This window comes from Pleurodeles waltl, chromosome 4_1, assembly GCF_031143425.1.
Source record: "Pleurodeles waltl isolate 20211129_DDA chromosome 4_1, aPleWal1.hap1.20221129, whole genome shotgun sequence".
Lineage (NCBI taxonomy): Eukaryota > Metazoa > Chordata > Amphibia > Caudata > Salamandridae > Pleurodeles > Pleurodeles waltl.
This window is the reverse complement of record NC_090442.1, coordinates 615,059,921-615,087,741: the sequence shown is the minus strand read 5'-3', so window position 1 is coordinate 615,087,741 and position 27,821 is coordinate 615,059,921. Positions and strand designations below refer to the sequence as shown.

The 27,821-nt window shown below is 44.2% G+C and overlaps 1 protein-coding gene across 3 annotated transcripts in view; it reads left to right on the top strand.

Annotated features, from left to right (window-relative positions):
• Positions 1-27,821, top strand: part of RPAP3 (RNA polymerase II associated protein 3) — a 266,423-nt gene that overhangs the window by 76,503 nt on the left and 162,099 nt on the right. For all 3 annotated transcript variants that reach the window (XM_069229050.1, XM_069229048.1, XM_069229049.1), the window contains exons 8-9: positions 3,584-3,718; positions 26,587-26,714. In XM_069229050.1, the coding sequence (XP_069085151.1) occupies positions 3,584-3,718; positions 26,587-26,714 (263 nt within the window). The remainder of the gene's footprint in view (positions 1-3,583; positions 3,719-26,586; positions 26,715-27,821) is intronic.

Below are 27,821 nucleotides of genomic sequence, written 5' to 3'. Positions count from 1 at the left end.
TATTTTGGTGAATACATAGCGTCCCTCCAGATTAACCCATGTTTTAAGCACAACATAGATCAATGTTTTTTTAATCAAAAGGACACCACCATGTTTCCGGGGTGCCAGTACGTCATCTGCCGCTCGTGGACGACAGCCAGTGTTTCTCTTTGCCCACCCAATACCGTTGTAACTTCTCAGCTTTTGCCCCGTGAGATGCGTCTATCTAGTATATGGATACTTCAATCACAAATTCATAACCACCCTCCCTCCTCCACTGCATGGAAGGGGCTCCTGTGCCTGATTAAAAATGAAAAAAAGGTCTGAAGTTATATTCAGCACCATATCACCTCCATTCTGTAATGGTTGGTCTGAGTCCGACAGTGCAGAAAAGTTCAGGATAACTGACGTAAGCACAGAGGAGTGGTGCCTAAATGCAGATCTGCATTGCTACTTCGAGAGGTATTGCGATACTGCAGTAGAGTTCAATAGCACCCGCTGCTGGCTCTCAAAAGCAGTTGCTTGGGAACATCATATCCAATCTGGCAGCTGGAGATGTACTAAATGTGAGTAATCTGTGAAAAAGATGGAGTATCCACCAGAAATAATATTACTGTGGGTAAGTAATTTATTCAGTTGAGGTCTGGTTCTTCATTGTGCCTCTTAAGATGTCCCTGGTGACATTTTGGAAAGAAGTGTAGAAAGATTTCCAAGTGTTTTCCATTTCTAATAATGAGCTCCCTGTGCCTTATTCTGTATACCACTTTTACCAAGTTTAAAGAAAATATATTACTCTTAATTCTAGGGTGGACGTCTAGAAGTAACTAGGCAGTGCTTCGAGTAGTGATAAAAACAGGAGCATTGTGGTCTGTGGTAGTGTTTAGCAGTGGTAAGTGACTAAGTAGAATATAAAGTTAAAATGTATTATCTGGTTTATAAGAACAGCAAAGGGTGGAATGCTTGCCTAGGGACTTCTGTTATTGTGAATAAGAAACATGGCTCCCCCATTTTACATACTTTGAACCATGTGAGGTCCAAACAGGACTCAGAAATGGAGAAAAGGGGAACTCTAGTTGGAGCTTTCAACTGGTAATTGGAGCTTTTGTGCCCCGGGTGGATGATTGTTTTGCCACTGGCCCCTGGAATGGTTATAGAAGCATAAGAGCCAAACCCAGAAGAAATAAAAAATATGAAAGCCACTGATGGATTACTGACCAGATAACTCAGACATACTACATTTAAGCCTGTCATCATAGTACATTTATAGGTGTATGAGCTGGTGTTTAAGGCCAGGAAGCCTTGTGACTGAAAACCAGTTACCCACTATATTTGGAAGCTGGAGGAAAGAAAAAGTCAATGAAGTTGAATGTTAATCTGTGCCATGAAGAAGTGTGATCTGTTTTGTGACAACATCCCCAGTTTGGCACCACCTAAACCTTTGTCAGTGAAGTTAAGAATCTAGGAGTAATCTGGGATACCAAATCTGGGCAATATTTAGAGTTTGGCAGAAACTGTAAATCCTTCCATTTTTTAAAAAGAAACTCGGAATGTGAAGTAGATTTCGTCAGCTGAATTTGTTCCACAAAAATATCACTAGGCTACAGGAATTTCAGACAGTGAACTGCACTCCGTATTTAGAATGTCCTCCAGAAATTGGAGAATTTTCCATCCAAACTCTAAATGAACGTTTTAGTTTTGAGGCACACATTGCAGTTGTACATTTAGCTATCTTCAGCCTCACTCAGGTTAAACAAGTTTTGACGTTTCTTGATCAATTTCATGAAAAGAATGGTTGATGTATTAATTAATACAAAAAGGGACTAGGCAAATGCTGTCTTGGAGAACAACCTAAATTACAAGTTGATCAGCAGCAACGGGTGTCAAAGGTATGTGTTTGCCTAGTTCTCAAACTTGTGAAGTATGGCTCTGTCTTGACTGAGCTGGAAACCATACATTGGTTACCCAGATAATAATAGGGCACTTTTAAAATCCTTGTATGATCTATACATGGATGTCTGGATTGGTGCCACCTTACATCATGCTTTCTCCATGGGTTCCGTGACCAAACTATCTTGCTGAGAGTGTTTGGTGCTGTGCCTTACTGTGTAATTCTTTCACTAAAATAGCAATTATGGTATGATCTTGAAGGAGCAATTTGAAAACGTACTAACAAAAATTGCCAGCTCAGCTTTCATTTCCTTATCGAGTCAACATATGGATGCTCTCTATACCATATCACTTTAATAAACTTAGCTATAGATGGAGATGTAGCTTTTCACAGACTTTGCGAAAAGAGAATGTAAAAGTATGTGGGCCCTACGTGGGTTGGTCCTGCTTTAAAAGGCAGTTGTAGGCTTACATTGTCATTGTACAGTGGTAGTGGTAGTGGAGTCAGCAGTTTTTATAACAATACCGATAATGCACATATTAATGGAATACATTTGAGCACTCTTTGTAGTTTCAGATGTTTGTATAGTGATTGATTAATAATACAGGGTCTGATTGTAGTGTCTGAAGCAGTAATAACAGAACTAGTCTTAGTCGCAGTTTAAGTATAATTAGTAGAAGTAATTCTAGTTACAGTTGGAGGACCATTAGTTGTTGCTGTACTATAGTTATGCAACTAATGCTAGGATTAATATTTGTAGGTACAATGGCCGTAAAGATATTATTTTTTAAGTATTAGCAGTGGCATCAGTATATGTGCCATTAATGCTCTGATTATCACTACCGAAGGCTGCACTTGTAATGCGTGAGAATGAAGACCGCTTTGAGGTGAGAAAAGGAATTCAGAGTCGAAATGAGACTAAGAAATGTACTTGATGTAGTCAGGGTTTTAAATGTGAAGTTGAAATTGAATGAATGAAATTGACCTCATAGAATTGATGAAAATCCCTTCAATAAAATAAACTATACCTCTATAAAGATCGCCATTCAATTTGGATATATTCTCTCTTGTTCCAGAAATAACTCGTTTGTGTCGTATGACCTTTGAGGATAAGTTGGAAACATGCTTTGAGTCTGTACTGTGTAGGACAGTTCTAATACAGATAGTTCCGTATAAGAGTAAAAATAGATGTATTTACCTGTAGGATATCATAATGGGTTTTATGCTTGCCATTAAATTCAGTGTTAACTAGTAATTTAACAGAGCAGAAAAAAGGTGGTGGTAGCCCTGTAGTAAGCCATACATTATTGTAATCAAATGGACCACGTTTCATCCTTAATAGGAAGAAAAGAGTTGACATAAAGGGTAGAGTGTCACTTTTTTAAAATCCATGAAGCAGTAGAAATTAAAATACATATAAATATTTCTACTTCAGATGCTATATTGCTGAGGCTAAGTCATTTATATGTTACCCATCTTTTTTGTTGCACTTCAGGTTGTACATTCTGCTTATGGGATTTGTAGTTGTAGCAAATTGGTATTAACAAAAGCATCTGAAATAAAAAAAAAAGTCACTATATTAATGGGTATAAACTTTCACATGCATTATAGGATAAAAACATAGCTCTTTTAAAGATTTTCGTCATATTACGATCATCCTATATATTAGGTCGGTAACTGAAATAAATGATTAATTCTAATTTTATAATTTATTAGGCTATGACCTTGCAAGAAAATGCAAAGTTAGAGCAACCTGAAAAGCAATCTAAAAGGCCCGAGCTCACGGAAGAAGAGAAGAAAAGCATAGCAGAACAACAGCGGAAGCAGCAGGCTATCACTGACAAAGACTTGGTAACTGCGTTGTTGATGTGTGAAAGACCATGAAGCACATTCCCTAATAGTGATTTGATTTGCCGAATTTTAATATTTTTCTGCTCTTTGAAATATTCTCGAGTTTTGTGACTATAACCTACAAATACCTTTTTCTAGAGTGGAACGAAAACATAGAAATTGGAGCTGTGAATTATATTTATCATGAGGATTGGCACTGTTTTAATTATTTTGGTAATAATACATTTTATAATTATTATATTTTAATAAGGAGTATTTGTATTAGTGTCCCTTGCGATTTTAATTGCCTTCTGTAAATAATTTAGAATCAGTCAGTGCTGTAGGTGCCAAGCTATTTATAAACCTATACAGCAGAATGATGATTAACTCCAATATAATAAACTGCTAAGAGTAGAGTAGGGAAGAAAATCCAACATATCACGCACTCGACATTTGAAGTGAACCATTTACATAACTCAATTAGCTCGCTTTTTCACTAACACAATACACACGCTGAGAGATTATCTAATTGTGGATGATTGTTTTGGGTGTATTTTGCTCCTTTTATTTGACAGTTGTAACAATTTATCACCAAGATGTGATTCTGTGTAATTTGTATAGCTGCAGATGAAATGAATGGCTAGAATTAAGAATAGCAATATGAAAAGTACAGTACAACTACTTTCAGTTTCCTTAGCAGAACTGTAATATTTCCAGTTTTCATATGTGTGGCATTTCCATGTTTGATCTGAGCTAAACTGTGACATTTTAGGCCTGATATGCGGCATTTTGGGTGATGCTTTCATGATTTATGCCAGCAGAGAAATTCAGCCCATCTTTAGCTGAAATTGCTTTCAGTGGTAAGTAAACTCTCTAGTCCTTGGCAGAGAAATTGACCTAGCAGCAGCAGGAGTTAACCTTAAAATCATAAAGCTGCTACTGTGTCACGTTCTAATTCACTGTGTTACGTATGCCACAATTAAATCCATTCACCAGCCAACACCACTTTGTGGAAGGAAACCTCCCCTACAGGACTTAGAACTTGCTTTTCTCTGTTCCATTGATTGTCTCCTCTTACACAAAGAATTCCCTATTTTAAAAAGCCATTCACAAATGATACTGGACATTTCTTCTGCTAAGAGGACTTTTAATGTTAAAACACAGGTTTATCTAGTGAACACTGTAAAGCAGCAGTATAATGTGACCCATGTGCACAGGGGCAGTACATTCTCTAGTGTCTGGTGCGAGTCTCTGTTGGGCCTGGCCCTTTCTTCAGGTTCACCCCAGATTTTTTTACCTTCCTCTGCTGAGCTCAATTTTCTTGGCATTAGTACTCTGTGCACTTTACCCCTGCTAACAAGTGCTAAAGTATGTGTGCTCTCTCCTTGAAATATGGTAAAATTGGACCACACCTAATTGGTACATTTTATTAACTTGTACATCCCTATTACAGAGCCTGTAAATTAATGCTACTATGGGACTGCAGCACTCATTGTGCCACTCACTAAAGCAACCTTTTAAAGCACGGTTCATGCCTGTCACTGCATCCTGTAGTGGAGTTTTAACCTGCCTTTTTTGACCAGGCAAAATAAACCTTTTCCAGGCCCAAAACCTGCTTTTTAATACTCGTAAGTCACCCCTAAGGTAGGCCCTAGAGGTTCACAGGGCAGGCAGTCCTGAGGTGGGCCCTAAAGGCTCATTGGACAGGGTGCTTGGTATTTAAAAAGTGGGACATGTGTGTTTAGGAGTTTTTCACTATCAGGACATGTAAAGCTTTTTTCACTGTCACGAGTCCAGTCTCTCCTATAGGCTAACAATAGGTTACATTATTTCAGTTAATATGTGCTAACTTCAAATTGAGATCTGATAGTGAAATTATTTTTAACTCGAATGAATTGTAATTTAAACTCCTTTTTAATGGTCTAGTCGGATTATTGATTATAATTTTGAAACTGCCACTTTTGGAAAGGTGGCATTTTACTGCCCAAAGTTTCTGAGACCTTACTAGGAGTTTCCAGCTGCCTGAGCTTGTTATTGGCTCACCCATCAAGAATGTGTATTGGGCCCAGACAGTGAATAGTGGGACCTGGGAGAAGGTCTTCTGTCAGGATGGATGTGGAGGAGCTGTACTCTGCCCTGATTAAATTTCAAAGGACCTTGTGCATAGCACACAAAGGAACCTGACACCAGGCCTGCCCTGCCTTTTGCCACCCTAAACAGTTTGGAGCCAAACCCAAGGGGTAGAACTGACCAGAACAAGATTTAGGTCAGGGTGGTAGGTCAGGGAATTCCAACAGACAAAGGTTGGCACCAGGTATAAAAATGACATTCAGAACCACTCTTCAGAACACTCCTGGACCAGCAGAAGGTTCAGATGAAGGACTAACCTGCTGCCAGAGGACTGCCCTACTCTCTGAAAAAAGAAGTCTGAACCTGCTTGACCTGATCCCAGGCTACCCAGAGTCACTTCAAGGGTCAGTTGACTGACCTCCTGTGTGAGGTACAGAGACACACAAGCTTCCCGAGGCCCCCCTCATCTGCCCAGCTGATTAGCACCAACTGCACCTGCCGGGGCTAGACTGAGCACTTCTGCAGTGAGTGCTGATCTGTGTGAGATGCCTCCAAGTTCTTTACCTTTGACTGGCATCAATGAGAACTCCTTCTGCAGTCGAAGGTGAAAGTCCTGAAGTTTGGGCTCTTTGTGATTGTGAATGGGCCCGTTTGTTCCAAATCTCTGCCATCTGCGACGACCACCAACTCGAAGCCCTGGTGAGCCTGCTCTTTGCGTCAGCAGCAACTGTCTGCAAGGGCTGCCAGTGTGAGGCTGAAGCAACAAATGGCTCTTTGCACTACAGCATCGATCATCAGCAATGCTTGACCTCATGTCGAAAAACTCATCTTTGTGGCCTACTCAGTTCCTGCTGGACTTTAGATGATAATGCTTCAGCTGGACTAACCTGGGCCCTGCATTCGACCCGCACTCCAATGCGATCAGACTGAACATGTGATGTTGCCCCAGTCTAGCATGACCAGATAACCACAAGTGGCACTTTCTGCTTCTTGGTGCCATTTTCACTAAAAACTTTAATAATTGGTATCTATGGTTATACTGATTGGATTTTGTTTGGTTTAATGTCATTGTATTTATTAAAATGTACTCTATTTTTCTAAATTAGTTTAGGATTTTTCTTATGTTGTTTTTTCACTTTGTTACAGCTTGTGTGCTGCATAAATACTTTACTCGTTGCCTACAAGTTAAGCCTGACTGCTTTGCGCCACAATACCAGAGGGGTTAGCACAGGTTAATGTAGTGACTTTTGTGGTTCATCCTGACCACCATTGTCGTTGTTGCCTGACTGGGGCTTCCACCCCTGTCAACCAATATACCAATTTCTAACAGTATCTCATCCAGTACTTGATAGGCCAAGATTCAAAGAAAGCACAGTGCTAACATGAGGTATATTCAGCCCACAGGTGACTTTTTATGTGAGGTATGAACCGAGTGCTTTGTTCCCTTTATTTGGGAAGGAATACATGGAGCATGTGCAAACAATTAAAAAAAGATTATAAAACACGCAAGTAAATTACAATTCTAGTGATTTAGGGCCAAATGTGCAAAGGCTTTTTGTGGTCTTAAATGGCCCGATTTGCAGAATGTTTGCAACCGCAAAAATGCTTTTGCTATGTACAAATTACAAAGTGCGATTCAGTAAGATGCTACCATAATCGCAATTTGGATTTGTGATCTAATACCAATTTTACTATTTAGAAGGGGCGCGTTTAGGACGTACCTTCCAAATCCTGAATTGTAATAGGATGTATTAAAGTTTTGCAACCGAAATCCAGTTGCAAAATATTAAGATTTTATTGACTACAAATATGTAGTGGTAACCCATTTGCAAATGGGAAGGGGTCGCTAAAGGACCACCTTCTCTTTGAGAATGGGGAAAAAACATCTTTTAAGAATAGGCAGTAGCCCACTCTTAAAAAATGTAAATGTAACTTTTTTTGTGCATTCTGTTATCATTTAAGGAATATGGGTTGCATTTTTTTTTTTTTTAATGATTCCTTTAATTAAAAGCAATCAGAGACATAGTAGAAGGGCAATTGGCTACCCATGAGGAATCCGTATTTTGCAAACTGATCATCTTGCCCTTACCTTACAGTCCTCCTATTTTTAGGGGAAAAAAAATCTTATGTATTTTTATTTACTGCAAACTTACATTCCTCAAAGCATGGCAATAAGAAATTAACTCAATTGCTGTGGCTGAAAATGCATAGCACTCTGCAAGAGCAGATCATGAATTACATTTCCAATTAGTCTCTTTTATTACCTCTAGTTTTCTATATAAATCATACAGAATGACTTTTGAATGAACACATAAGCAATGCTGCAAAATTGAACACTCAATTGGAACTGCATTATTAGTCCTGGAACCTTTGTATGTAAGCTCACAACCACTGCAGTCGTACAGACAGAATAATGAGGAGAAAACTGTGTCTGTGTCAGGGCCTTTTTTAGGGAACAGAAGAGCATATATGTCTACATCCCAAAGTGGAAACAGCCATATCATCAGGCTGTGTGGAACATAAGCCTTGATTCTTACACTGTTCCTAAGCAACCACTGGGCACACTGTGTACAAGGCCCACACTTTGTGTTTTCTGTACATGTGGCTGAATGTAAGAAAGATAAACAAGCATTTGCAATGCAGTAGGTCTTACATTTAGTTGAGTTTGAGCTATTGGCGTTGTAAACGCATAGCTGAACTTTCCTTGCCACATAAATTTGTCAGCCCTGCCACATAATTTGGTCCTCTCTGCCACATAATTCCAGTGGGCCTGCATGTAACAAAATCACTTCCATTCACCTTCTTTCTCATTAGTTTGCTAAAACGTGAAGGCATCAAAGTATGAGTGCATGTTTATTAGTTAAATGTGGAAATACACAATTTTACGACTGCATTTATTCAAAGTACACAAAAGAAAATGGATAAATCCCAATAGGACAGGGAAAAAACTATGTATACACACAAATGGAAATGTTAAAAAAACAACTACTATTAAACCGGGAGCCCCAATTATACCCAAAACACTCCCCTTCCCACAGCTCCCATGTTATGGGCGATGGTAAACCAGTTCTGACTTATTAGAAGAGTTTTGCATTCTGGGACTCGTAGTTGGCTTTTTTGATCATCTGAATGGGCTAGATACTAAAGTAATGTAGGTGGAAAGCTTAAGTGGGGAAGGGTCGCAGGACGTCTGCCTCTGCACCCTGCGACTCTCCCTGCATACACCCACTTTGAGAGCAGCGAAACACTACCGGCAGGGTAGCACAGCACTCAGGAACATGCTGACATCCTCCGAGAATGGAAAACATCCAAAGGATATTACTTGGAGGAGAGCATAAAAAGAAAAACAGAGAATTGAGCACTAAACAATGGTGGAAGGGAAGATGGAATTAAAATATGCATGAATGAGGATGTCTCTACACTTTGTTTACCTTTTGCTAGAAAACGTTCCTCCAAGTGTTGTAAATGTATTTTTTTAATAGAATGCAGGGAGCAATAAAAGTGAGCTGGAATGCCAGCAGTAAGATTATTTTTCCACCGTGCAATTATGGATGGATTTGGTTCTGCATGTCTAACAATGGGACTTCTTTTCACAGTTAATGGCTCAGTTCAGCTCTTTGTCTTGCCAGTCTTTCAGGGAAAGTGCCAACTTTAGTTTGCCATCACTGGCATGAGCGCCTTCATGCTCAAACCCAATTAAAATATCTCGGATGCAAATGAAGGCGAGCACACTGTCAACAAATCCTTCATAAATTTAGGCCACTGAGGTGTCCTTCACACCAGCCGAAAATGCCAAAGGGATGTTTCACTGAGGCTCTGCTCAGCAATACATTCGAACATGAAGCATGGTAAAACCGAAACCAGTCGGGAGGAGGGGCCATCACACGCTGTAACAGAAGGAAGTGTGACATACTGTGATGGCCAACAAAAATGTTCTCTTAGTGTAATCCCCTGGGTGGGAACTTAGCACGCAAAAGGAGCGACATTTAGCACAATGCACCAATGAAAGCGAAGCATTTAAGACCAGCAAGAATGGGTGTGGTTAAAAGCCCATATTGAATACAACATGTCTTGCAGACAGCCCTTTGCACTGCCAAGCTTGACCTGAAAACGGGGGAGAATGAGAAAGATGAAAAAAACAGTAACAAAAGGAGAAAGCAGGGATGAAAAAGTAGCTGTAAGAGTGAGCTAAGCAGTCATAGATTGTCTGGTAGTGGATGAACGCGCCATGAAGTGAAATCAAGACTATGCAGCCTTGGCATCCAATCAACCTGACCTTTGATAGTACCTGACGTGGGTATCTGAGTAAAACTTAGTGCTGCAGCACTTATTATTTTACAAATTAAGCACTGCATCCCATTCTTTATGCCATAGCTCCTATCTGTGAGCCTCCTACACAACACTGCCATTGCTCACATAAGTTTAGTAGAGGGCAAAAAACCCTAACACCCCCAGCAGAGCACCCCCTCAGGATTAAACCACTGCCTACATCTGACTCACTCAGGCTTGTTGAAGGTTACACGTTGTGTCCCTGCTCTGCGAACCACCATCATGAGCCAAAACCTTATCGTACAGCACACCAACCACACTTATTAGGACCAGGGGAGGGTAGAAAGGCACCCCTTCCCTGCTCACGGAAAATGTCCTTTGGGTAACCCCACAATCACAGACTAGTATCCTCACAAAAACATAATGTGGCATGAGGGCAGGTAACTGCTGCTCTACAAATCCCCCAGTCTTTTAGGAAACCTTCATGCTTTTGAGAAGGGAGATCTGGGCTACCATGAAAGGTGCACAGGTGGAGAAGGGAATGTGGACACATGTTGAGGAGTACCTCCTGATAGCCAATTTCACCCACACTTATAGGAAAGTGCCCATTTTAGCATATTTAGCCCCCCCCCCCCACCCCACACACACACACACACACGTTTTGCCTGATATTGATGCTGACTTGACTGAGAGTGTGCTAGGATCCTGCTAACAAGACCCCAGCACCTGTGTTCTTTCCCTAAACTGTACCATTTTTCCACAATTGACACACCCCTGGCACACAGCTAAGTCCCTTCTAAAAGGTACCAGTGGTACCAAGGGCTCTGTGACCGTGGAGGGTCCCTAAGGGCTGCAACATGTATTGTGCCCCTAAGTGACCCCTCACCAAGCACATGCACACTGCCAATGCAAATTGTGTGTGCTGGTGGGGAGAGAATTGTAAAGTTGACAATGCATCCGTCTCAGGGCGCCATGCCAACCATGCACTGCCTGTGGCATAGGTAAGTCAACCCTCTAGTAGGCCTTACAGCACTAAGGCAGGGTGCACTATACCACAGGTGAGGGCAAAATTGCATGAGCAATGTGCCCTAACAATGTCTAAGTCCATTCTTAGACATTGTAAGTGCAGTGTGGCCATATTAAGTACATGGGCTGGGAGTTTGTCATTATGAACTCTACAGCTCCATGATGGTTTCCCTGAAGGCTACAAAGTTTGATATCAAACGTCTCAGCACAATCAACCCACTGTAATGCCAGTGTTGGATTTATTGGACAATGCACCCAGAGGGCATTTTAGAGCTATCCCCTGTATTTTAACCAACCCTTTAGTTGTAAGGCAGACCAGTCTGTGCCAGCCTGCCACTAAAAGACAAGTTTCTGACCCCATGGGGTGAAATCTTTTGTGCCCCCTGGAGTCAGAAACAAATCCTGCTCTGGGCTGAGGTGCTTCACACCACCCCCCTGCAGGAACTGCAATACTTGGCGGTTAGCCTCAAAGGCTCAGGCCTCCTGTTACAATGCCCCAGGGCGTTCCAGCGAGTGGAGATTCCCCCCTCCCCCCCCCCCTGGAAAAGCCCCACTTTTGATGGCAAGTCCAGCTGGAAAATTAGGAAAAACAGAGAGGAGTGACTGCTCCAGCTAGGACCACCCCTAAGGAGTCCAGAGCTGAAGTGACCCCCCTCCCTGCAGAATCATCCATCTTGGTTTGGATGACAGGGACCAATAGGGTTAGGAATGTGTCCCCTCCCCAAAGGGATCGGGCACCGGATGGATGTAGCCACCCTCAGTGACAGTAGCCATTGGCTACTGCCCTCTGACCCCTGTAAGGTCCCTAAATTTAGGATTTAAGGGCACTCCTGAATGTAGCTCACCAGATTCCAGGAACAAAGAAGAAGGACTGCTAAGCCGACCCCTCCCACCCAGCAGTGAAGTCTCCAGATGACAACTGATTTGGCCCCAGCCCTACCAGCCTATCTGCAGCTTCAAGGACTCTGCTACAAAAAGGTGAGGCATCCTGCAGGGCCAGCGACCTCTACAAACCCCCAGAGGATTGCCTGCCCACCAGAGGATCAAGAACTCCTGAGGACAGTGGCTCTGCCTACAAGAAACTCCAAGAAGGACTCCGGATCCGCGAGTCCTGCCCACTCGGCACCCGACGCCCATGGCCTGTGTCTAGGTGGCCAACCGGTCCAGAGCAGGTCTTCAGGTGATTCTGACCTTGTGTCCACTCTAGGTTGACCCCTCCTGCCCTACTCAATAATGCCTGCAGCCTAAGTCCAGATGTCCCCCCTGACCACGAGGAAACCGGACAAAGATTCCAGACGCCTAAAGCTACCTCTGCACCTGCAGCCTTCAGGCTGTGGGGAATCTGACTGACGGCCCAGCGACGTTCAGCAGACGGCCCTCCTCCTTGTCTAACCTGTGGTTTTCCGGAACCGACCGCCTGGACACAGCTTGCAGCATCTTTGTGACCCCCGGGGTAGCCCTTTTGAAAAGCATTGGGATCCCAACGCTGTGTTTGCACCCGGTCGCCCCTGTGCAGCTCAGGGTGTGTGTTTGGTCCTAAACTGTTCCCACTCACCCCCACCAGTGCTCACCTTAACCCCCGAGGTCTGCACTCCAAAGTTGTGGATACTTACCTGCCAGCAGATCCGTTTCCGAGTGCCCCCGATCTCCATAGGATCCCATTCTAAATCCAACACCAACTTTGACTTCTGAACCCGACCGGCCCGGGGTTGCTGGTGGTGCATGTTTGGGGTGCATGTTTGGGGTCATCTTGAACCCTGACCAGTGGACATCCTAACCCCCGGAGACTGAAACTGTAAGTTGAGTACTTACCTCAAAACTGCACTAACACTTTTCCTCCCCTAGGACTGTTCTGAAAATTGCACTGTCAATTTTTGAAAGGGAAATGTGTTACTAGCCTGTAAACGCTTATTTGTCAAATCTAAACTAATTACATTTGATACATATGCTTGATACATACTTACAACTGTACTTACCTGCAACAAGAATCTTTTGGTTCTAGCAATAACGTAACAAATATATTTTTTCTATATAAAACCCATTTGCCTAGAGTTAGTAATTGAGTGTGTGCCTCATTTCTTGACTGTGTGTGTACAACAAATGTTTTGCACTACCCTCTGATAATCCTAACTACTCAACCACACTACCACAAAAGAGCATTAGTATTATTTACTTCAGCCTCTGTTATGCCTCTGGGGAACCCCTGGATGCTGTGCACACTATATCACATTCTGATATAGTATATACAGAGCCAGCTTCCTTCAATACTGACCTAAAGTTAACGCTCTAAACGACAAGAACTCACTACTGGATAACACAGATCATGAACCAGCAGCCTGATGTTACATTCATCAGCAATACTCTCAGTAGTACAGTGATGCCCATACACCCACATACACAAGTACAGCATAAGGAGTAGGAAGACCACAAACTGACAATCTCGCACAGCTAGTATGGATTAGGCACAGAGTCATTGCCATTCAAGAAGCGGGCAGACAGACAGGTGGGTTTGTGGATAGATGGATGAATGGACAGACGGAACAACCTATGGGGATGGGCGGACGGTATGGTTCAAGGTGACATGCTGACTTCCTGAAAGAATGGATAGAGGACAAGCAGAATAGACATATGGATGCATTGAAGGGCAGGTACATGGATGGAAGGGTGTATGGCTGATCGTATGGATTCAGGAGGAGGGATGTATGAGTGGATGGATGATGAACTTTGGGAAAGGATCTGAGTCCAACCTGCCAGACATTGTTTAGGCTACTCATTGATGGTACACTAAACGTTCGGCTTGCCAAGCTACAAAAGATGTGGTATAAAACTACATATCTCTTTTCTGTATGAGAATCTCATTAAATCAAAGCAGATATTAGATTTGGAACATAAAGAATGGTTATCTGTGACTATATTCAGCTAGCTAATTACTCACTGACATATGCAGAAAATGCTTGACAAGACTGGTACAGCTCCTACATTGTAGCTCTAAAACCAAAAGACCCAAGTCCTTCTCCTTCTTTCCATTGGACCAAAATTGTGTAGTTCTGGACAAACAGCATTTTCTCTTTATGCCACAGTTCACTTGTCTCCCAAGTTCGGAAGCAGCTGAGCATTAGCAGTGAGCATTAAATTAATATCCTAGTGAGTTGAATGCAGATTAGTAGGTCACATGATTTATTCCTGGCAAGGCGGACTGATCCTTCCAATGTCAGTAAATTGAGTACAATTAAATTGGGGAACAGTTATACACCTAGAGGTGGGGAAAGCCGCTGAACGCTCAAGCCAGGATTAAGCCAGAAGCCTGGCTCTGGTTCAGCTCAAGCTCCTCTTGAAACCCCAAACCCAAAATGAGCTGAGCTTCTGGAGTAGGTGACATGGCCTGGTGGCTACAACTGCTGAACATGCAACACGGGGAACCAGGTTTGAATCTCTGCCTTGGCCCAGTAGTCTTTTAATCCTTGCACATGTCACTGCATTGAAAAAAGGTGTAATGTAATCTTTGTTGTAAAGCATTCTTTTGCCCTTGGATAGGTATTGTGTTAAGTAAAACTGCCAAAAATATAACATAGATTATTCCTGTCACCAACACTATAATCTCATCATCCAAGAATGAACCACAAAGCATTAATATTTGATGAAAATGAAACCCATCTAGCGTCATAGTTTCCTCATAAGATTGTCATCAGGCAGGGCAAGAAAGTTTGTCGGTGCTTCTTTAAAAAGTCTCACTTTTCATAAATACTTCTCAATGCAAAGATATAATCTGATATACTAAGGTGAAACGCTCCTCAATGCGGAGATATAAAATGATGCACTAAGGCGAATGATTCCTTGTGTTAAAGAAATGTACATTAATTTTGATGACATTTTATCCTAATCTAATATGATGTTTCTTGCACGATTTACATGCCAAATATTTTCAGAGCTCAGCTCATGCGCTGGCTCTTAGAGCCACAGTGAGCCCTTGGTTCGGCCCTTGGTTCGGCTCTGGATGCTCATTTGTTGGCTCGCCCACATACTTGTTACTTACAGTGCTTAGAATCTATACAAGTGACACATAAAAATAGGTTATAATTATTAAACATGTGCGTGGGACACAAGCAAATATTTTTTTTTGTTTCCAACAAAACATGGAAAAGCCGTTGTGCCCTTTCATTGTAACCTCGGCACAGCATTTCTATTCGAGATGCTCATCAGATGACCATTGACAAAGTGCAAATACACATGCTTGCTCAGGATGAAACTGAATAAGACTAATCAGGTATACATTAAACCTAGATTCTCCTGAGTACATCATCTAGCCGCTAAGTGCCAGCCTCCGGCAGTAGCAGATAGTAGAACTGGAAACAAAATGTTATAATCCTGGCTCTCTCTGTGCATCACATTGTGTGCCCTTGGGCAATTCACTTTATCTCCCTGTGTCTTAGTTTCCTTATCTGTCTACATTGGGAATGGCCACGAATGAGCTAAACACAACTACTGAACGCTAAATGAAATAATGGTGATGTTTCTAAGCACTAATCTGTTACTAAAGCTTTGTTTTCCCCTACCATATTTGACAGACCAGTTACAAATGGCTTCTATTTCGTCCAGTTACAGTACATAGATTGATCAACACTAGCCTGTTTGTCATACTGAATTAAACATGTAAATTCTACTAGTGAAATTAAAATACCAACTAAAACAAATAGATACTAATAATCGGTTCCAAATTGCAATTGGTATCAACTCTCTTTTTTTTCTGAGCAGCAAAGTAGATGTCAAAAATCTTGTTGCGTGTGGATCAACTGGAATCTCTCCTTAAAAAAAGTTAGTGTTGTGATATGCATGGCACATCTGATCTTGTTTACGCCCAAATTGAACGCTTGCACTATAACAAGGTATTTTGAATTAACGCCTGAACGTTCATCTCTCGTACAGTGATTTTGAGCAGTCACGTTTCATACCAGGGAAAGTAAAATGCAAAAATGTAACTTCCATGCCAAAAAGGTGTCTAGCCTGTCTACGAGGGGCTCAGAAAGCCCCGAAGAGGCTGGTTAGTTTGACAGAAGAACACAGTCGCCCATCACTTCTGCCTGGCTGCCTCCCAGCTGCGCCGAGCTGGTTTACGCTGTACACAGGAGGGCTAATTCTCCCATGTCCCCACGCGTGCAAGGAACACAGCCATCTTTAGGCCTACTCACACATGCACATATGTGAAGCATTTCCATAGAAACATGGAGCCGAGAGGCACTGGGGCCTCGAGGAGGCTGCAACTTATATATATATATATATATATATATATATATATATATATATATATTTGCGCTTGTTAAAATACATAAATTCTACTCCCCGCAGGTGTCCAATGGGGTAAGGAATTTACCCTCCTGGTTAACTTATTAATGCTGCTATATATCACAACTCAAAGCTTCTTTCACTTTCTGCCACATCAAACAAGGCTCAACTATTTAAAAAAAAAACTACCTTCCAACATGAAGCATGTGCCAAGCCACGAGGAGAAAGGCTCCTGGCTCGGATTAAAGAGAAAATGGAAACCAGATGGGAGGAGGGGACATCAGACCTGGAACAAAAGGAAGCCTGACCTAGTGTGATGGCCAACAAAGATGTTTTCTTAGTGAAAGCTCCCAGGGGGGGAACTTGGCACGCAAAGGAGAGACATTTAGCACAGTGCACCAAAAAAAGTGAAGCATTGAAGTCAAACCAAAACAAAGAACGAATGGCAAGAGTGGGTGTGGTTAAAAGCCTATATTGAATACAACACGTCTTGCAGACAGTGCTGTCTGCTGACAAGCTCAACCTAAAAAGGAAGTGCACAGCCCTTTGGATGCTTATTAAACACCACTGAATCGCATGTTTGTCTTTCTTTACATGCCAGCAGTGCAGCGGCCCACCATGCTTGCTAGACTTTAATTTGTTTAAAAATTTAATAAAGTACAGGGGCCCTTAGGAACGCCCCCTCTGATGCTTTTAATGGCCAGGTTGTTACATACCAATGGAACCTAGTCTTGAATAAATCTCTTGCCTTTTTTTTCAGCACCCTACATACTCTGTCTGTTTGTTGGTCTTTTCTTCATCCCTGCTTTCTCTGTTTTTGCAGTGATTCTCTTCCTCCTATTTTCTCTCTTTCATTCCCATCTCTGATGATATTTAAATAATGCTTTCTAAAATAGAGGGCCCTGATCACCATTTGCAAACACCAGCACAAGTTAAGCAGTGCTGCTGGACAGCTAGTCGCTGTTGTACCATTGGGGGTTCTCTCTCCTACCACCTCTTTGCCTTCATATTTGTATGCTGTTTATTTTAGTAAATTTGCACTGATACAGAGGGGGTGGGGATCGCAGCAGTGGAAATTTCTGTCACACAACTCTCTTTCTTTGTCTTGCTCTTTCTCTCTTTTTAGGTTTTGCCTGCACGGTGTTTGCGCTGTGCTTGTGAAATCTGTTGTCTTAAATATATCTTAGAAGAAATTTACATCCCACCCTTGCTTTTCATTGGTTCCTGTGCTTGCTCCTTACTTTTTCTCTGTTTCTATTGGCCGCAGCATACTATCTCCTGCATTAACCATGCTTGTTCCTTTTTTCTTTGTGTGTTTGCTCTTATCAGTGTCCCGAGGCCTAAATACTGTTTTCATCCGCTTTTGTGTTTAAAGCGTGCTTTCTGACCATATTTATTTTTTTGCTTTGTCCATTGAGTGCACACGTTTAAAGTATGATTTCTAGCAGATTTTCAAGCCTGGTGGCGAGCTGCATTTTTTGGCTTTGACCAACTGCAGTTATTTAATCGCCTTCTGTCAATATACATTTAAAGCATGATTAATAGTTGTATGTTTTCTTATGATTTTCCGACGCATTTCCCAACATATACAGCATCTGTCTCGGATGCGTTTTTAAATCATTATCTCGTTGCATCACCCTTTTGTAAAGTGTTTGTTGGATTAATTTTGTTGATTTAAAGCTGCTAAAGGTTAACGGCTGGTATAAGCTTCACGGACTGATTAACTATCAAGAAGATCTGTATTCACGGAAAAGCCTTCCAACATCTAACATTGGTGCTTTAATCATTGTTTATCAGTACTCTTCATGCCACAGTTCCTTCACAGGACACTTCACTTGTATGGTTTTTAATCTATCCTTTATGTATTCTCTCCATAGCTGCACCTATTTCAAACCTACTTTTGAATTAAATGTTATTTTTATCTTTCACCTCCCCCATTTACCTAATCTGCCCACTTTATAATACAACTAGTAACCCCACAATATATTGCCTTTTTGTCAATAAACAAGTCAAAACACTTTAAAGGAGTTTCAGTAAATTATATTGCACAACTATTCACTAAGCTACAACTTAAAACAAAAAATAGCTTATTAATAATCACATAGGAGACACCTGATGCATTTACTAATGCTTGTTTACATAGGGCATCCATCCCTCTTCGTCCATTGGTATGCTGTAGCCTCATTAACATTAACGTTTTTCTTCTCCCCATTACAGCAAGTTGCATGGGTCAAAGAATTAGAGCAAAGGGCTGCAACCGAAGGGTGCTCGAGGGGGGGAGCGGAAACCCCACCAAGGCCCTCGAGTACAATCGCGCCGATACGAGACAGAAAGTGGTCTGTCCACAGGGCAAGCCCCCCCCCCTTCTTGACACCCCGGAACAGATGGAAGCACAAGGAGAGGGGCAGTAAACTTTATCTTGGCCCAATGGGGGCCACTGCATTTTTTTAATTGTCTGTACGTGCCCCAAGCGACACGATTGGGGGTTTAAAAATGGCTGCCCGGACCGGATCCCCTCTTCTTCGTGGGGCGGCCGGGCAGCGACTCAGCAAGGACCAGCACCGACCAGGGAGGCAGCGAGGACCAGCGCGACCAGGGAGGCAGCGAGGACCAGCGCGACCAGGGAGGCAGCGGAGCGGTTTCCAAAATAAAGTAGGATGCTTAGCTGGAGGACGCGGACGACCTTCGGATCCTGCAGAGGTGGATCGTTCTGAACCCCGAGATGCCTAGGCATACCTACACCGAGCGGAGGGCCCACTAAGCAGCAGCAGGTCAGTCAGGCGGCGCTGCACTTGTCCCTCGAGGACGGAACTGAGGCCGCAATAGTTCGCAGCACGCAGACCGTGCTACAAAAGAAAGTTGAGGCGGGCCGGCGTGGCGAGGGGCTCTCCCACAAGTGTAAATCAGTGGACCCAGGCCGCCAGGGATTGCATCACATGGCCAGGGCTGATTGAGGGAGAAAGAGAACGGGCGCAGGGAGCGCATGTTGAGTGCAAAGCCCACCTCCAATTCAGAGGCTGCAGTCAAGGGCACTTCCCGGCACAATTGTTTAGGCAAAGAACCCGGGCCGTCAGAGGAGATCAGAGCGTGGCCCGGGGTTGCAGTGGGGAAAAGGAGAGAGGGACCGGGCGCTGGGAGTGCGCGGTGAGCACCCTGCCCACCTGCCAATTTACTGAAGGGGTTTACTGGCCCAAATAAGGGAATTAAGGCCATGCCCCCTCCACAGACAAAATAAATTTAATCCCTCGGCTCCACCACACGCACAGACCCTTGAGCAGCCAGAAAAGAAGTATAGTGGGATACTATAAGTAATCTCGTAGTAACAGCACAAGGAGTTTTTTGCCAGCAAAAAGGAGATAATTGGTCTGGGAGAACAACAACAAAAAATATATATGTATAATAAACCCAAGATTTACCCAGACTAACATAGAGCTGAGTCACTTTTGAGAAGTGCAAAAGTCGTGGGGCAAGCAAGGGCAGCCTAAAGGTGACATGACCTGTGTTGACCATAGACAAACAAATTGAGCAGCCAGGGACAGCCCGCAGGGACGACACGACCTGGCTGCGATCCCAAGAAGGGACAATGTACAGGAGCAGCAAAGCAGAACCGACAACCAGGAACAGCTCATTAGGGGTGACGCAACGCACCTGGCCACAGCCGCAAGCGCAAACAAGGACAGTGGGCAGCAGAGCAGAGCCAGCAGCCAGGGACAGCCCAGAGGGCGATGCGACCTGGCTGCAACCACGAGCGCGGACTCAACCGGCGATGCGACCCACGTAGAGCAACAAATCGGTAACAGGGGACAGCCCAATCAGGCGGCGCGACCCTGTCACCGGCAATCCGCGGACCGGCAACAACACATCTCAACATGGAGAACCACGGCGAGAACCAAGAACTTGACATAGAAAAAATCATTAAGGCAGCAAGTGAAGCGCCGGCGACACACAGCAAAGACTGAATCCTGAAGCAGATTAGGGGAGATGGGGCAAGCGAGGTGCCGACCCAAGAAGGGCACACTGGCGACAGAACAAGCGATGCATCCAGAGACGAGGAGGAGCCACAGAGCGAGGCTAACAAGCGACAGAGGAACGCAAGCAGAGATGCCAAAAAAGGGGACAAGAAGGAAGCCGGCGAACTCCCTGAAGCAGGGACCCCAGGACCAAGCAAGCGAGCAAAAGCGAATAATGGTGAGCAAATCAGCACGATTGTACAAGAATGTTTAAAATCAATAGTGCCACTGCTATTTGCGAAGCCAGGGGGTGCGCGCGACACAGAGGGGTTTTGGGGTGGCAGAACCCAAGGGGGACACGGCCCCCAGGGATACTCGAAGAAAGAGGGTCTCAACAAATAGAGCAGATATACCTTGCGGGCAATGCCCATCACCCAACCAGGGGTAGGAAGAGGCAACATCAGCAGGCACCACGGCGGCCCCAACCCAAGTCTGGGGCAGTGACACTGAAAAGGACAGACGTAGGCCCATCAGCGGGTGTGCTGGCCCTGGAGGCATACAAAAGGGGGATCCTAAAGAGACCATACATGGTGGCAAGAGTACCAGGCCTGGCAAGCATGATCCCACTGGCGGTGAAAGAGCGAATTTGGCGCAGGGAGTTTGACATATTCTCACTCCTAGAGATTCAGGTCAGGGTTTAGACTTGACTACAGTGGATAAGAAAGAAGAAGAGAGGAGGAAGATAAACAGGGTAAGGAAAGAGAAGAAGTTTGATTACTGGCTGGATGCATTCAGAATCATGGCTTGTATCATAGTGGAAAAATTCCCACACTGTGCAAAAGATTTATGGCTCTACGAGTCAAAAATATACGAGGGGCAAAGTCAATTCATGGGGGACGCATGGCTAGACCATGACAAAGGGTTCAGGCTAAAAATGCAAGCGCACCCAGACATGGAATGGGATGAAGAGGATGTAGCAGGCTACATGCACAAAATGATGATAGCGAGGGAGGCCAGGAGTTGGGCAAGCAAGGGCGAGCAGCCCTTTCGAGGGAGCTACCACAAGGAAGGCAGGAGAAAGCAAAGCCCTTCTACAAAAAGCCACAGTTCACACAGTGGAAGGGGGCACAGGCTGGTAAGGGAACAGCATTGGTATGCTTTAAATACGATAAAGACGAGTGCACATGGGGGGCAGCATGCAAATTCAGACACATGTGCTGCACATGCGGTGGGGGAGATCCCATAGCAGAATGCAAAAGAGGGAGAGGAAGCATGCACAAGAGGGAAAAAGAAAAAAAGAGATAGTCAAGGCAACATGGTAGCCTGGTTGGGGAGAACGGTAGGATTGGCTAGATCCCCCATAAACACAGGCACATTGAGACAGCTAGCCAATGATTACGACAACAAACAGGACGCAGCCCTAATATGTGAAGGTTTTGAACAAGGTTTTAGAATCCCCTCATATTGTAGAAGCCACAAAATAGAACCAAGGAACTTGCGCTCAGCAGGGAAACACCCCTCAATAGTAAGAGAAAAAATTAACAAGGAACTGGAGCTACGGAGGGTGGAAGGACCTTTAACAGGCCCCCCGCCGCCTGTTTTGATAATCTCACCTTTGGGGGTGGTCCCCAAAAAAGAACAAGGTTAATTTAGGCTAATTCACCATCTGTCCTACCCTGAGGGCACATCAGTGAATGATGGCATCGACCCAGATGACTGCGCAGTGGGGTACGCATCATTTGAGGACGCAGTTGACAGATTGCGCGCAAAGGGGCGCGGCACCTTAATGGCAAAAGCAGACATAGAGTCAGCTTTCAGGCTGCTTCACGTACACCGAAGAGTTACCACCTCCTGGGTTTTAAGTTTGAGGGAAAAACATACTTCGACAAGGCACTGCCCACGGGGGGCTCCATATCTTGTGCATACTTAGAAAAATTCAGCACACTCATCGAATGGGCTCTGCACAAGACACACCCAAGTGGAGGGAAGCTACACTACTTAGACAACTTCCTATTTGTAGGGCAGCCTAGCGGATCAGAATGTTAGGGCCTACTGGAGGCTTTTCACTCCCTAACAGCTAAGCTAGGGTTTCCGTTGGCCGAGGACAAAACCACGGGTCCTGCCAGCAAGTTAGTTTTCCTGGGAATAGAGCTGGACTCAGTAGCAGGCACATCCCGCATTCCCCAAGACAAAGTACAGGATCTGGTAAAGGACATCAAGGGGTTGCTGGACAAACAGACGGCAACACTAGGCGAGCTATAGGAGTTAATTGGCAAGTTAAATTTTGCAGCATGGGTCATCCCAGCAGGAAAGGTTTTTGCCATTCGAATTTCACACCTGACCAGGGAGCTAAATAAAAAAAACACCACCACGTCAGGTTAAAACGGGGGAGGGGTGAAAAAGGATATGATGACATGGCTGAAGTTCTTGGTAGATTTTAATGGCACGTTAATATGGCGAGAGGCCTGGGTGTCCGCAAAGCCTAGGCTTCAGGCCGTATTAAAAGACAAATGGTGCGCCAAAAAATGACCACAAACGTGGGCAGCCTTGGGTCTCACAAGGAATATTGCGCTCTTGGAATTATTCCCCATTTTAGTGGCATTAACAATCTGGCAAGAGCAGCTGAAAGACATGAAGCTCATACTGTGGTCGGAAAATCAAGCAGTCGTGAACGTGATCAATAAAGGGTCGTCACAGTGCACGCTAGTGTTAAAATTATTGAGATACGTGGTAAAAATGCAACTGGCAGGCAACCTCGACATTAGAGCAAGGCACGTGCAAGGCACCAGTAATAATAAAGCAGATGCACTCTCTCGATTCCAGATGAGATTCAGGAGCATAGCCCCAGGAGCAGAACGGGAGATGACACCTTCACCCCCCCCCCCCCCCCCCCCCAGCCTGTGGGGGCTGGTGGAGGGGATTTGTCAATACTAGTAGCCCAAGCCTTAGTGCCAAAGACAGCAAAAAGGTATGCAGCACAAGTGACAACAGTACAGGAGGTCACAGGTCTGAAGGATTACCCGTGCCACAAGAAGCGCAAATAGTAGTGAAAAAAGTATACATTGGGCATTCACTCAGAAAAAATCAAAGTCATGGGCACAGGAGCATTTGACTGCAGTGGCGCATTTTAGCAAGATAATAACAGACAGAGACCCCACCAACTCCCACTACATAAGGGCAGCAATGAAGGGGTGGCGCAGGCTGGAAGGGCCCACTAAGGACCGGCGGTGCTCAATCGATTTTTAACACACGGAAACAACTGGTGGGGTACTGAACAACCTTTGCCGGAACAGTTTTGAAAGCACCCTATTCAAAGCGGCTTTCACACTGGCATTTTATGGGGCATTTAGGGTAAGTGAGCTTGTCACCCCTTTCAAAGCAGGGAACACCGACACATGCATACAAAGACAAGACATGCAGATAGGCCAAAGGCGCATGCAGATACTACTAAGGAAATCCAAAACGACCAATTCGGGAAAGGGGCAAAGGTGGAACTGAGATGCCTGGACGACAGCGAAGTATGCCCAGTGTGCAGCATGCAGAATTTCTAGAGCGGAGGCCAGAAGGGCACTAGGGACTCTTTAAGCATGAGAATGGGGAATGCTTGAGCCCATTCCAATTCAAGGCAGTGCTCAAAGGGGCGCTGACCAGGGCAGGGCTCGCGGCGTGCAAATTTGGCACACACTCATTCCGGATAGGGGCGGCGACATCAGCAGCTCAACACGGCATGTCAGCAGCGGGCATTAAGGCAATTAGTAGGTGGAGCTCAAACGCCTACAAAGGCTACATAAAAAGGCAACAGACAAACAAGCAGGAATAACAACTCCCAACCTCACTGTACCCTTCCACATACAGGTGCAGAGCACAGAACGGCATGGGTGATCGGACACTCTTTTTATGCAGAGAGCCTGAGATTGATGGGTGTCGAGCTCCCACGAAGGAACAATGCCTAAAATAGTCAAAGGTAGAATGGTTTGGTTTCCCGGGCATGAAATGGGAGCACCTCGAAAACAGACTAGGAGAGCTCATAGCCACGCAGCACAAGCGGCCTGATGTGGTAATAATACATCTGGGTGGGGGTGGGGGGGGGAGGGGGCAACGACCTAGCCCAGCTAGGGAGGAGAGGCCTACTAGAAAGCATCAGGTGGAACCTTGCGATGGTTGCAAGGCGGCTGCACAAAACAATGCTGATCTGGTCAGAAATCATCACCAGACGGAAGTGGAGAGGGGCAAGTTCGGCAGGGGCATTAGACAAATCAAGGAAAATGCTAAACGTGGCAGCAAAAAGGTTTTGCGTACAAAATGGCTGGGAAAGCATCAGACATGGGCTAATCAACTTGCAGAGACCAGAATACTTTGCAGAAGATGGGACACACCTGTCTTCCCTAGGAACATAAGTGTTTTGAAAAAACTTATGGGCAGCATTGCCGCTAGCAGGCTGTGAATAGATGGATCGTGACGGGGGAGCCGCCTGTTGGGCGGTAACTCAAAGGGAGCGTGGCGGAGAAGGAGAGCAAAAGTACAACAAAGGCCACACCCAACACAGTGGGGTGGCAGGGCTACTTACCTTGGGATGCCTCACGTCAGGTTAAGGCAGTCGGGGCAGGTACAGGAAACACAGCAGTCACAGCCCGGGTCTGTCGGAGAGCTGGATAGAAGGAATAAACAATGTAGCTAGTTAAGCCTAAAAAGAAATGAGTACCCTCCTACATAGAAACTGAATAACGCCAACGACAAGGGGCAAGATACACAAAGGACTAAACGCTAGAGTGATTTATGGCAAATTGATTGATGGACAGGTGACATGCAGATATAAAAAAATGTATGGGGGGTTGTTACGATGCAAAGTGTTTTATGACAAATCTCAACAATGTAACTGTAAACCCATGGGCTTTCAACTTCATGGACGATAAAGTGATTTATGACAACTCATTACGCCATTTGCATGCACATCTGAGATGACGGAATGATTTATGGCTCTCATAAAAGCAGGGCTTACATGCTGTAAATAAACGTTAATAAACTGTGTCCAATATTTCCCAAACCTATAACAGAGTCACGTACTACTTATATGTTACAGGAATGGACAGTCTGGAGGTGTTTAGCCCACTTCAGTCCTTAATTTTTTTTCTCTGTAAGTGAGTGTATTCCACTAAAGCACTATGTAGCCATCCACACAGAAAGTAGCCCCAGGGTCGGCTTGTGGCGTGAGCGACCTGGGCCTAGGCCCAGAATTTTCAGAGGGCACCCAGAGCTGTCTACATTGAAGTCTTGCATACGTCAGCGCCCCTTTTACTTGACTCCAGTGATGCAGACTGAACTGCTTTTAATCATTTTTGCTTGCCTCAGGTGCCGTTTTTCGCTCCATTAACATCCTTCCTTCCTATGCCGACACTCACCGCCGTTCGCACCACCAATAACTTGTCACTAACGTGATTTAGCCAAACTGAGTGAATCTGAATATATGGGGGAGGATCCAACTAGTTTGTGCTCAGAGGTCAGTTACTATTTTTGTGTGTGAATGACCCGTTAACACAAAATCGACCCCCTGCTACCTCACTTCATTCACCAGCTGCAGGGAGGGTGCCACATTTCTTTCCGCCCAAGGCGCTATCTGGGCAAGGCTGGGCAGGCCCACAGACACTACTACGGTGCCCTCACTTCCTCTTGTAGGACGCTGCATCCGGTGTGTGCATTGCTTGTGCGTGCTATATTTACGAATGAGCTCTCAACGTACACCGAGATGGCCGTCCTTGCGTGCACATGCAAGTGTATACACAGGTAACCGTGCTTGGGTCTTGCAGTAGTGCTGCCTTAAATTTGCCTCTTTTGTTTATCTGAAGCTTTGAGAACCCCCTTCAATCTTGAAACGTTAACATTGCTGAAGTTGTCAAATATTGTATCTACATTTTTGGTTATTATAAACTGTGTGTAATGGTGCATGTGTTACAACTTTTATCTAGCTTGTTTTAAAGTAGAAGTGCGTATATATTGTGCTATTATAATTTTGCATGTGCCAACGATTTTTTTTTAATGGTGATCCAACTGCATATAAGTTTAATGGCCCGCAGAGTCCTTTAAAATTACTCATGTTTATGACGAGCTCCTTGAGGATTACTTCCGGTATTCATACACAGACTGTATAAACATTGCTCTGTCGTACTTCAACTACCTGGTCTTCTGTTTGCAGTGTTCTGCATACTTTATTTATATTATATGCCGAGCGTGTCTCTAAATTGTCAAACAGTAGGCTATAAATATCAGATATCTTTACATTCTGTCTATATTTTCCAGGGAAATGGATATTTTAAAGAAGGAAAATATGAAGCAGCGATAGAATGTTATACACGAGGCATAGCAGCAGATGGCACCAATGCACTCCTACCGGCGAACAGAGCAATGGCATATTTAAAGGTTCAAAAGTAAGTGCAATATAGTAGCCCGCATTTAGCTTACTATCCTTGTTATACAATGGGATATTACGTTTCTACCGCAAAAAGGTGACTATAAAAAGTACTCTTGATTTGTTTGCCTTACTTTTCGAAACGTATTACAACAACTTCAACATTGACCTTGCCCTCACGAATATAAATAGCTTCCAAACTACGTAATTGCAGATAAGAAAGTGAAAGGTATGTACCAAACCATTAGGCCCTTAGATGTTAAATTCAATGACTTACGGGCGGCTCCAAATTTTATGACATCCTAAGTATTTATTTTATTGGGGTGCTCTTTTTTGTGGCTCTCATGCTACTTCACAGTCAAGTAACAGCCCTTTTATGAAGAGGTAAAGTTTGGGGGAGGGAGAGGAATTAGAGAATCTGTTAGTTGACAGTTCTGAGAATTATGCCTCCACCTCAACTATGACAAGACAGAGGGAACACTTCACGGGAAAGACCGGCACTCAATGGACCCCAACCTGGTGGCCATCAGAACTTAGTCACTCTACAATCCCTTCCAGTCAAGCCAGGAACCCGGGAATCTTGCTCAACAACAAGCTATCAATGACCAGCCAAGTCAACTCGATCACTTCCTCCTGCTCACCTCAAGAAAAATCTTCAGATGACTTCCTCTCGACACCCACTTAAAAATCACTCAAGCACTCATCACCAGCAAGCTAGACTACGGAAACCTACTCTACGTCAGATTTACATCTCTTTATTCCACAGAGACCTCTACTGGTTCCCCACACACAAATATACAAATTACACACCCAAACAAAGCACTAAACAATTTAGTTGCCACCTACATGAACATTCATGCCATTTAGATCCACCTACGGGGAACAACCCCATCAGCTTCCACACTCCCACCAGACACCTCTGCTAAGCAGACCTCCTGCGTGACACTGTCTTCCACATCTGAAGAGCAAGAGCAGGAGGCTATGCCTTCTCATGCCTAGCTTCTAAATCTTGTAACGTACATTAGTGCCACCAACTCAGTCCCACATTTCAGGAAGAAACTGAAAATGGACCTAGGAAGGGAAGCAAACTATCCCAGTTCTCGTCCACACCAGGCTGCCCTGCCGC